The sequence below is a fragment of the Antechinus flavipes genome, chromosome 2, assembly GCF_016432865.1.
Source record: "Antechinus flavipes isolate AdamAnt ecotype Samford, QLD, Australia chromosome 2, AdamAnt_v2, whole genome shotgun sequence".
In the NCBI taxonomy this organism is placed as follows: Eukaryota; Metazoa; Chordata; class Mammalia; order Dasyuromorphia; family Dasyuridae; genus Antechinus; species Antechinus flavipes.
Window position 1 is genome coordinate 576,060,140 of NC_067399.1, and position 12,537 is coordinate 576,072,676.

At 34.1% G+C, this 12,537-nt stretch overlaps 1 protein-coding gene across 1 annotated transcript in view; it reads right to left on the bottom strand.

Moving 5' to 3' along the window:
• ADAMTSL3 (ADAMTS like 3) overlaps window positions 1–12,537 on the bottom strand; it is a 553,515-nt gene that overhangs the window by 222,250 nt on the left and 318,728 nt on the right. The window contains exon 7 of the mRNA XM_051981175.1: window positions 6,445–6,571. Within this exon, the coding sequence (XP_051837135.1) occupies window positions 6,445–6,571 (127 nt within the window). The remainder of the gene's footprint in view (window positions 1–6,444; window positions 6,572–12,537) is intronic.

The following is a 12,537-nucleotide window of genomic DNA, read 5'->3' on the forward strand; positions in this document are numbered from 1 at the left end:
AGGCCAGAGTTATTCATGTGAAGCTGCTCTTATTGGCTCAATAGTAAATCCTGGGCTGAGAGAGGCACATAGGGCTGTGTATTTCTCTTTGGCAAATGACTCAAACAAATCTTTTTTCTCTCTTACTTGGATCTAAAGCCATAATACATTAGGATTATCTTTATACACACACACACTTGAGGGAGGAGGATTAAAGATTATTTTTGTTGTGTTGCCACAATTAGGCCTAACCAAAGAAAAATGATATCTCAAAGTAGTATCATTTTGTATCAGAAAGATCATACAACCTAAATTCTTTCAGAGACTAAAAGACAAGGGATTTCTGTACGACCATACACCTAGTTTATGGTACATCCAAGAACAGTCTCCAAGAAATCAAACAAAAATCCAAGAATGAAACAAACAACCAAACAAAATTTACTCACTTTATGCAAGATACCAGGCTAGGTAATGAGCACAAAGAGAAAAAAAAAAGCCCCTGCCCTGCAGAAGCTTACATCCTAGCTGGGGGTAGGGTTGTTTCTCCCTTCCTATAACTGTGCACCCATGTAGATAGGAGATCTTGTACTTTCATCATTGTAACAAACTCCCTGTGGGAATCTCCGTTAGTGTGAGAACTTCCTCCATCAATGCAGGTTTATTTATTAAATCCTTAGGAGTCACCTGAGACACACAGAGGTTTAGTGACTTGCCGAGGTCATAAAACTGAAAAGTAGTAGGATTTGAACCCAGATCTCCTTGATTTACAATTACTTATGAGCCCATAAGAAGGACTATACTAGATACATTTCTATGAGATTTTTAATAGAATGATGAGCGAATAGCTCCTAAACGGATAAATAGATCGTCTCTCTTGAAAATATAATCTATATTTTGGTGTTTTCTTTTAAATAAAGGATATTTCTTCTAAACAAAGTGGCAACAGTAGATGGGGCTGGGTATATGCTGACAAATAGCATGGTACAGTGGCAAGTGGCCAGGCTTTGGAGTTAAGAAATTTGACATTCAAGTTCCTCTTTTCACATATTAGCTATGTGACCATAAACCAGTCACTTGGCTTCTAAGTATCTCAGAAAACTCTCTAAAACTGATACTTACAGAGGAGTCACCAGGTCTGATGGAAGAAATTTCCACACTGGAAAGGACTTTTCTCTGAGAAAATCACAAGTCTCCACTAAGCAAAAAGCTCCATTTTTAAGTATCTCACATTAAGCCCCATAGACCCTATCAAAGGAAAATTAACTTTATGGGTCTTACCAAGTCTTTGGAGGTTAGCCTGCTACTGCGAAAAATGCAGAGAGCTCAGATGACTGAAATCCTCAACTTTTCCTTTAGATTGGAAATCTCCTGAGACTAGAGGCCAAAAATCAGGGCCAAGCCTAACACAGTCAACGTCTCCAGCATGATCAATGCTGTAGGCATGAACTTTGGTGCTAATGAAGACAGCAGATTCATTAGGATTTCCACACAGAGCTCCTTTATTCACTAGCCAAAAGGGAACCACTGCCGAAGGCCCACCACAGTGAGGGGTTCACATGGTCTTAATTCAATTTAACAAACATTGACTGAATTCCTAATATATGAAAAGTCACTGTTTGAGGTGTTGATAGATATACAAAGTCTTATGTCCCTAGCCAATTAAGGAGATGATAATCTGTTGAAAGTATAGAAATATTTATAGAAAGATATAAAACAACACGTTTACATAAAAATACAACAAAGGGGATCAAGGCATATGATAGAGGTTCCAAAAAGGAGAAATGGAAATTTATCAGAGGGAGCAATTCTTCTGGTTAGTACAATTATGGAAGAGATATTTGAGGTGGGTCTACTAGTAAAATGTCTAAGATAGGCCCATTCCTAAGTTAATTAAAAACAATAAAATTGAATGATGGCAGGGTTGTGGGGCAACAAGTAAATACTGTTGCACTGTTGGAACTATGACCTGGTACAATCTTTTGGGGGAATAATTGGGTAATATCCAATAAGAATTACAAAACTGCTCATATTTATTGACCTAGTTATCCTACTACCAGGACTACATCCAAAGAATGTATTAGAAGAGGGGAATAAGCATTAATAAAAGTTTTATTTATGAGAGCAAAAAACTGGAAAAACTTCATGTCAAATAATATGGGAATGGTTGATTAAATTTTATTTAGCAGTATAAAGAGGCTTAATGGCATGGTGGATAGTGTTTGGAACTTAAAGTCAGAAAGATTTGGATTCAAATGTTACCATTAGCTAGATGTATGGATTGAATAAGTAATTTAGTGACTCAGAGGAACTCTCTAAATCATATATATACTATGTAATAATAGAAAAGCTGTAATCTCTGTTAGTGGAAGAAGCTCCCACATTAGGAGCTCTTCATGCTGAGGAAATTATAAATATTTTACATATTTGAATACTTAATTATATCAATGGGATTCATGATCTTTTTGGTGTAGGTTCTCATTCCTAATCATGTCCAGTCAATATTATGGAGGCATTCACCAGGTTTTTTAAAATCACATGAGGACCACGGCAATATTTGGACTGTCTATCCTTTTCATCCCTCACTTTTTCTATATGAGAAGCTTATCTTCTTTTCTAATCACTTCTGGATATCTTTTATATAATTTCTTTGTGTGCAAGTCATCATTGGTAATATGTCTCAGCCTATTTACACCCCTCATGTTCTCCCCCTTGACTCTTGGATTACCAGTAATTATCGTAACTAAGAGATCATTTCATTCTGTGACTGGCAGACATATAGCATCAGGAGAAGAATTTTAGTGTAAAAAGTAGATTTTTAAGAAATGGCTTTGGGATGGCTAAAGATTCCACTTCCCAAGTAAAATCCAGCTTGTCCTTTTCCCCTACTAAATTATGGGGATTCATTTGTTCATTCATTATTCATCAGCATTGTCTTCCCAAGGAATGAAGCCTAATGGGTTATCCATCCAACTGGACACATAGGACATACAGTCTGTAAAACATTGTTCATATATTGTTTTTACTTGTGTGGACAAATAGGCCAAATAATTTGGAGAGATTATTGTTCTCATTTAGGAGTAAAACAGCCTAATGTCAGCCATGAAAAAAGAGCATTTGGAAGCAGAACCGAAGAATAAAGTTCATTTTTTATGGATATGGATTCTGGCATAGATATTCTACATAAATTTACATGTGCTATGACTTGCTTGATATTAATAAACAGATAGCTGCTGAGGTTAATATTTACAGTCATCATTCATGGAATCCTGCATAGTCTTAAAGTATTCTTGGGAGATATCTTGTTGGAGGAGATTTTTTATGGCTGCATTTTCCTATAAGTCACATTATTGTCTTATAATCAAAACCCAATAAAAATGGTAGAAATCTGTATTCTCTGTTCCTTCATCAGTCAATAAGCATTTATGAAACAATTATGTGCCAAGAACTGTTTTAAGCACTGAACTTTATGAAGATGTAACATACGGTAAAATATTATTTATACAGGCTCTTTTCCTTTCCTATATTTTCAAAGATATTCTCAAGATATGTATAGTTCACTTCCCATATATTGAAGAAATTAAAAAGTAGTCAGTAATTATAGATATCTTCTTAATAAATTAATCAATAAGCATTTAATATGTGACTACTATATGCCATGTTAAATGCTGTGCTAAATGCTGGGAGTACAAAATGAGTCCTCAAGGAGCTACAATGTGATGGGATTGATGAGAATTTTATAATATAGCAAATATAAACAAATAAAATTATAAAGAATAAGTAGAAAATAATTAAAGGAAGGCATTTGAATTAAGAGGTGCTAAGGAGGGATTCTTGTAGAAATTGAAATTTTAGCTGGACTTAAAGAAAGCCATGGAGATCAGTAGTCAGGACAGAGTTTGTGGGAGAATCATTCCAGTATTTTGGGTTTAAAATTTGGACTCTGATACTTAATACTGTGTATTATTTAGTTTCCTCGTCTGTAAAATGTTGGTATTGGTCTACATTGCCTCTGAGGTCCTTTCTACTGCTATGATCCTACCCATAATCTACTCTCCTATTTACCCCAAAGGAAAAGGACTCATCTGAATACACTGACCTCCCTCACTGTATTAGTTTAACAAATCTCTTCAACTCTATAGCTTTCAGTTTCTTCTATCACAAAAAAAAGATTGAACCTTCATGAGAGAGTCGGATATGATCTTTCCTAAGGTCTAGAGAAGCTCTTTAACAAGTGTACAGAAAACTGTATTCAAATTAATCTTCCAAATGTTATTGTGAGGAATTTACCAAGCAATCTAAACTACCAAAAATATTTTTTATCAATATCTACTATGCAGATGTATTAAACACTTACTATAGTCAAATGCTGTACTAAACTCTAGCAGCAAAAAGATTCATCCTTGAGAGAATCTTACATGCTACTTAGAGAGATACCATGTATATAAGTATATTCAAAATAGAGGGATAGGGGCTGGACTTGGGGTTTTATTAATACAGGACATCGGATGAACAAATTCCTTCCAGTGTAATTTGACATCTCCTTAAAACTTGAAAACTTAGAGAGTTGCCTAACACACTTCTGTTAAACTCACATAGAAAGGAGTACTAATAAATCTATATCCCTGATGGCCACACAATGACTTGGAAAATCACATGTTGACATTATTTATTCTCTATTGTATTTTTATTTATTTTATGAAATATTTTTCAATGACATTTTAATTTTTTAATTAAAGAGTTTTATTTTCAAAATATATGCATAATTTTTGTTTTTTCTTTTCAGGTTATTTTTACCTTCTTTCTAAATCCGATCTTTTTTGTGCAACAAGGTAACTGTATAAATATGTATACACATATTGCATTTAACATATACTTTAACATATTTAAAATGTATGGGACTACCTGCCATCTAGGGGAGAAAGTGGAGGAAAGGAGGGCAAAAGTTGAAACAGAGGTTTTTGCAAGGGTTGATACTGAAAAATTACCCATGTATATGTTTTGTATATTAAAAGCTATAATAAAAAACATATGCATATATAATTTTTCAACATTCATCTTTGCAAATCTTGTGGTCCAAATTTTTTTTCACTTCCTTTCTCACCCCATCCTCTAGATGGCAAGCAATCCAATATATGTTAAAGGTGCGGAGAATTCTTCTATGAAGATTTCCCACAATTATCATGATTCACAAGAAAAATCAGATCAAAAAAGAAAAAAATGAGAAAGAAAACAAAATGCAAGCAAACAACAACAAAAAGATTGAAAATACTATGTTGGGATACACAGTCAGTCCCCACAATCCTCTCTTTGGGTACAAATGGCTCTCTCCATCACAAGTCCATCCAATCACATTTTAATCTGATTTGGGTCACACTAAAGAATGTTGTGGGCTGCATGTATCCTGCTGGCCACATGTTTGACACCTCTGGCCTAGAATGCTGAGAAGTTAAGTGATTTTTTTCAGGGTTACTTAGGCAGAATATGTCACAAGTAAGCCCTGAGATCAGGTCTTGGCTCTGAAGCTGGCTCTCTGTCCCCAATACCATACTACTTTACAGCACAGTCAGAATATGAAAACAGTTTTTCACTATGGTTTGCTGCTTCTCATTCAAAAATGTGCACAATATGGTTTTTTAAGGAGTAAGGAGAGGCAAGCCATGTTCATATTCAGATCCTACATACAACAGGACCTCTGGCATGAGATTAGTACAAAATACCCTGGCTACCAGATTAGGTCTAAAACATGTCTTTGGGGAGTCTTTTTCAAAGTGTGTTGCCTTTTAGGCTAGGCAGGCAGTAGGAATGACACAGACTGCAACCCACATGTTTTACCTCTGCTGTCATCTCCTACTGCCCAGGGCATTATAAGCACTTGGAAACCACAGAGATCCTTTTTAAATTCATCCCAACTCCAGCAGAACCTGAATGACTCTGCGAGGCAGTCTCTGACTCTCTCACAGATGTCAGGCAGCTCGGTGGATGCCACAGCTGGGCAAGGGATAAACCCCAAACACTTACTAGCTTGCTCTTTCTAGGGAAGTTTGCTGTTTTGAGCTATGAGAGCAAGACATAGCAATTTCAAATAAAACAAATCACTTGCCAAATTATCCATATAATTTAAGGGGCAGTCAACTTATTTGTGCGAGCCAGTTTCCAAAAGATGTGGCTATAAAACTATGCAACAAAATTAGAGCACAAAGGATTTCCTGTCAAATAAGATACAGAACCTTATGTTTAAAGAGGCAAAATAAATTTATCACCAATAATAGCATGCATATTTTGAACTCTTTTTTCTTTATGTCCCAGGGTAGGATAACTTTCTTCAAATTCAAGTATCTCCATCTAGTATAAATATTTTATAAAGTATCTTAATAAGGACTGAACCCGTTGGTGTTCTGTGAGCGTGCAACACAAAAAAAAGCATATTCTTAGCAAAGAACATACTGTTATAATTTTAAAACCTACTTTTTTCAGGAGAAACATAGGACTTAGACTGTCCCCTCACAAGTCTGCATGTTGATCCATCTCCCGCACAGACGCCACAGTTGTCTTCCTTGGCATTGCTCCCAAGCTGTCGATCACATCCTATTGCCTGCCAATAGCAACATCACAGTCAGAGGGAAGACAAAGCTGTAGTAGATGTGGTCAGGTCTCTGGAATATTTTGTTTATGATATTATCCTTTTTTCTTTTATTAGTTGACTTCCTTTGGTCAAGAAAAATCTTTGTAACTCTGAATTATGAAAAAATTTACAGTGTGATGCCATCTATGATTTTTATAAAAAAGTTATAATGATTAAGTGTGTTATAATAAAGTATTTCTGCATCAATATGCAAAAATTGCTTTCCTTATTTTTCTCAATGTTTAAATGACCAAGTTCCAATTCTAGACTATTCACTAGGAATAGAAAAAGGGTAAATTCTTTCTTGGTTTTTTTATATTAAAAGGGTTAATTTATAAGAATTACAAACCATTACCATGGTTATAAATGAAAACTACTTGTTTCAGTGATATATTCTATGGTCATAAATTATGTGAAGGAGCTTTGTATCAAGACAAGTTGGCAAAGTCTAATTTATGTCAATTATTCTATAATCTGCTTTAGTAAAAGAATATAACATCTTCCAGAACTGAGTCATCAAAATAATATAAAAAAGAAAATAAAACCTCCAAATACAAGTTTGGGGTCTTTAATAAAGGAAATTAATTCCTGTAAGCTCTCTGGGGATACCAACTGAAAATATTGCATTATGATATTACAATATCCAAAATAAGTGGTTATTGTTATTTTAGGGTTTTCTACTTAAATCAATCAATAAAAAATATGAAAAATCAAAGTTAAAGGAAAATTAAGTAAGATATGAGAAATAATTATATTCTATATGAAAGTTGAAGGTAACAGAAAAATACTTTTCGGAAAGCATCTGTCTAAGGTGCTGAATATAATATTACTTCTTCAGGTTGTCTATCACTTAATTCTTTAAGCTAATAATACCATATAGCTTAATGAATACTAATAAAGACAAAGGAATGATGACATTTAGCCCTTGTCATATGCACTTCTCTCATTTTGGTGACTTCTCTAGTATGTAGTGTGGTGTTCTGCATATTGAGTACTTTATAGATTTGAAATTAGATTCAAAGATGCAATTGATATTTGTATGTGACATACTATTCAAATCCCTGAAATCTCAATATTAGATACACGGCAACAGATAAAGTATCACAGAATATTTTTCCTTAAGCATCTTGGATTTTTCTACTTATATACAGACTTAACTCACATATAGATTTCTGCAGGGGACAGGGGAAAGAATGTTAGATTTTTGAAGTCAGAGGAATGAGATTTGAACATTGTCTTTCTCACTAGCTATGTGATCCTGTATATATCATTTAACCTTAATGAACTTCAATGTAGTCACATGTAAATGAGAGTTTTAAGTGATATAAGTGGAGTGGTCCTGCTCAGCTCTAGATCTATGATCCTATGGTCTTATTTTTTATTTTATACCATTATTTGTAATCCTAGGTATAGAGCTCTTTCCTTTTTATATTTTATCTTGATGACCTTATCACTTCCCTTATGTTCACTTATTATTTGTATGCAGATAACTCCCAGATCTACATATCTAGCCCTTATCTTTCTCTTGAGTTGCAGTCCCATATTACCAATTGTCTACTAGGTGTCTTTATCTAGATATCCAACATGTATTTTAAATTAGATATGTCAAAAAGAAAATACACTATTTGTTCCTCAACCAATTTTATTCCTAACTTTTCAATTTTTATTCAAGATATCTTCATCTTCTAAACACCCAGTTTCATTATCTTTTTAGCCTCAATTATTTACACTCTTTCATTCTCCACTTTTCCCATATTCAGTCAATCCCATAACAAACAAAATACATAAGCAAACTCAATGTAGCTAAAATTAGGAGGAAAGGAAAGGAAAATTATTTGCTGCAAATTTCTCTGTTAAAGGTCTCATTTCTAAGATGTATAAAGAGCTGAGTCAAATTTGTAAGAATAAAAGTCATTCTTTAACTGAAAAAGTCAGAAAAATGTAAACAAGCACTTCAGAAGATGAAGTTAAATCCATCAATAGCTATATGAGGGGAAAATGTTCCAGATCACTAATAAATAGAAGAATGAAATTAAAAGTACTCTGAAGTACTACCTCATACATATTGGATAAGCTATGCTGAAGGGATGTAAGAAAATAGGTAATAGCCATATTGTAAAGATAATCAACTTTGAAAGATTTAGTAACTCTGATCAACACAATAACCCACTATAATTCCAAAGGATTCATGATGAAACATGTTATTCATATACACAGAAAGACTAAAGAGCTGACAGACTTAGAGTACAGTGAAAATGTATTCTCTCTCTCTCTCTCTCACAAACGTAGAAATTTGTTTTTCATGACTATAAATATTTTGTTTTTTCTTGCCTGTTCAAAGGGTAGCTGATGAGGGGAAACAGTTGGAACCAAAAATAAAATAAAACTGAATTTTAAGATATTTAAAAAAGATTAGCATGCTATCTATAACTTCATCTAAATCAAAGACAGCATGCTGAACAATAACTAACATTAATATAGGATTTTAAAGTTTAAAAAGTACTTAACATCCATTTTTTTCATTTTAGAGTCACAACAACCTAATGAGGTAGGTACTACATACATTATCATTATCATTTTATTTTTGAGGAAACTGAGGTTTAGAGATAACAAGTGAATTGCTTATGATCAGACAGCAAGAAAGTATCAAGAGTGAAATCTGAACACACATCTTCCTGATCCTTTCACTGAGCACTGTTTACTCTACCAAACTGCACCTATAGGTCAAGGAGAGCTCCCTGGGATATTCCCTCCACATTTGAGATGTCCTTCCATTTTAACAGAGTCATTATTTACATATTACTCAAAAGTTCTGGTTATTCAAAAGTTCCAAAAACAGCTATGTAACAAAATTAACATCTAATTTATTCACAAGGATATCATAAATCATTTTTTCAAATGATTTGCTATACTCTAGTCACAGTATGTCTGTGGCATCTCCTGATTTCCCAGAGCAGTAATCTTATAAGAAAAGAAAAGAAAAGACAAAAAAGGGAAGAGAAACTGAGAATAACCTAGCTTAATCTGTCTTTAATGATCTCATTCTTACTTTTAGTGTTCAACATTTTTCTTTCCAAAAGACCTTTAATAATATACTAGAAATTTCATAGGATTTGAGGTCAAGTTCCCTAGACTATAGAATAAAAAAATCCATATTCTTCCCAGTTTTTAGAGATCAGATAAAATGCACCCATCTTTAATAATAACTCTCCCATTCTCATTTTGTCAGAGATCACTGATAATGGTTCAATAATCATACCACTAGTTTTATCAATACTTTGGGATATAGTATGCTTGGATTTGGTGAATGAATAAAAGAATGAATGCAAAAGCATTTAAAAGTGTTAACTATGTGCTAATAAGCATGGGAATATATATTTATATATACATACATATATAAATAGATGTATTTAGGTATGGATGGATATATATATTCAATGGATATGGATATATAAATTCAATCTCTAAATAATTCTTACCTTCAAGAAGCATATATTCTAATAGGAGAAATATATAGAAACATACAGAAAAATTGATCCAAGAGAGGTTTTGGCTTGGAAAGTTACAAGGGTGGTGACTAAAGCTAAGTAGACTGACGTTCCATTTCCACAGCAATGGTATGATTCCAGAGCTGGAAAGTAGGAGTAAGAGGGTAGAGCAGGCTATTGAGCATGTAGGCAAGAAGATGGCCAAACAGGAAATTAAGAATAGTTTCAAAGGACTAGGGAGATGTAGTGTATCATGAAAAACACCCAAAAATCAGGGATGGAATTCCAGAATCGAAAGAGTTAAGAGTCCCAGGACATAATCCTTGGTCCAGAGGGTCAGCACAATTAATATAATAGTTAGGTGTTCTCTTCTTAGCTTTTCACATATCTTGGCTTTAAATTTATTATTAATCTTTTCCATACCATCATTCCCTATATGAATATTATGTATAAAAATTTCAGTTGGATCTCAGAGAGAGAAACCAAATTGCAGGAGTATAAGACTGATTCAAGACTGTCAGAAATAAAACTGAGGTACATCATGAACTGCAAACTAAATGACTGAAAGGTTGAGGGTAGTCAAATAGGGTGCTGAAATATACTAATAGGGCTATTGCACATAGAATGTGAAATTTAGCCCATGAAAATAAAAAGACAAACTTCTGTACTCAAAAGGCAATGCTGCCACTTACTCTTATTTTCATGTCAAAACTAATCTAGTATTAGGTTTGCCTGATCTAGAGTTATATAATTTTTTCAGCTGCCCAGACATATTCTAAAAGCAGGATTACAAAGACACTAGGTAGAGGGAGGACTGGGCATGGGGTCAGGAAAACCTGAATTCAAATCTGCCCATAGATATTAACTAGCCATGTGAACCTGAGTAAGTCACTTAACCTGCCTGCTCAGTGTTCTGAACTGCAAAAATGGAGATAATAATAGCATCTATCTCTTATTGTCATCCCCAGCACTTAGCATAATGCCTAGAATATAGTAGGGACTTAATAAATGCTTGTTTCTTTCCTTCCTTCTCTCTGAGGATTCATCTCTATCTTGATGTAATGAGAAGAGTACATTTGGGGTCAGAAGACTTGGGTTTGAATCCCAGTTCTCCTATCTTAATTTTGGGGACTCCAATTTTCCTCGTCTCTATAATGAGCCGGTGATATTTAAGGTCCCTTCTAGCTCTAAACTCTTTGACCTGTATTCTACCCCTTCTTGTATCTTTTGGAAAATTGTCCTTCATATTTACTCCTTACTTCTCTACAGAATTTTCCTTTCTAAAAATGCATACCTCCCTGATCTTGAAAAATCATTTGGTTTTATTACTTCCTCATCTTTTTCTTCTCTAAAGACATATGCTATGATTTTTAACTAAGTTTAGGACCTTCTGGTCTGTCAATTGATTTTCTAAGTGGGTCTATCCACTAAAAAGGGAGTGCCCTGGGTAAACAATTAGACCCAGTCTTTGGAACTGGCAGATCTCCCATTGAATCTTAATAAACTAGAATTCTGATCTGTAAGTCAATATTTTGCGGTGTGTGTGTGTGTGTGTGTGTGTGTGTGTGTGTGTGTAGTTTCAGTGAATCAGAATCTAACTAATGCTTAAAAAAACTAATAAAAAAATTAGTTTTTGACCCGATTCTCTTTCATACAAGAACCTGGAATTGTATAGGGACCAAAAAATTGTAACAACATGTGAGGCCACAACTGAAAACAGTCTGCCAGTTTTAGCCACCATATTATGACAGTGTAGACCAGACTAATTAAAAAAAATCAAAGTAGGAGGAAATCAACAGCACTTTGGAGTCTACTACTCATGTACAGGAACAAAGGAAAACATGTTTTCATTTTCAGATTGTTTTCCTTGGACTGCTTCACTACAATTCTAAACAGTACAATCTGTGTATGTGTGTTTGGGGATTGGGAACTGGGCACATGATGCATAAGTGATTTGAATCTGAACATTGTTCATTTAAAGCAAAATATAAAGAAAATAAATTATATAAGACATATTCAGGTAATTTGACTAGATATCAAGGTCTCTTCCTATTAGAAGACCCAAACTCTTTCTCCAAATTCACAAAATAATTAAAAACAGAGTCAGCTCTTGCATATTTGCATAAAGAAACTGACATTACTACAGATAATTTTAAAATGCCTAAAAATATACAAAATTGGCTTGGGGATGCAGCAGGCCTACCGCCTACAACTGGGAACCTTGCCATGGGAAATAAGTTATGGTCCTGAACCAGTTGGGATTGAGGGAAAAAGGAACTATGAGGCATGTCAAAAGGTGGTATGTTATGGTAGAAATAGTGATGGACTAGGGTCATAAGGCTTGAGTGCTAATTTAGATAGTCTAGGTAATTTTTTAAAATCTTGCTGGACATTTCTAACCCAGCTATCTCACTCAAATTCAGCATATAAAATTTGGAATTCATTGTA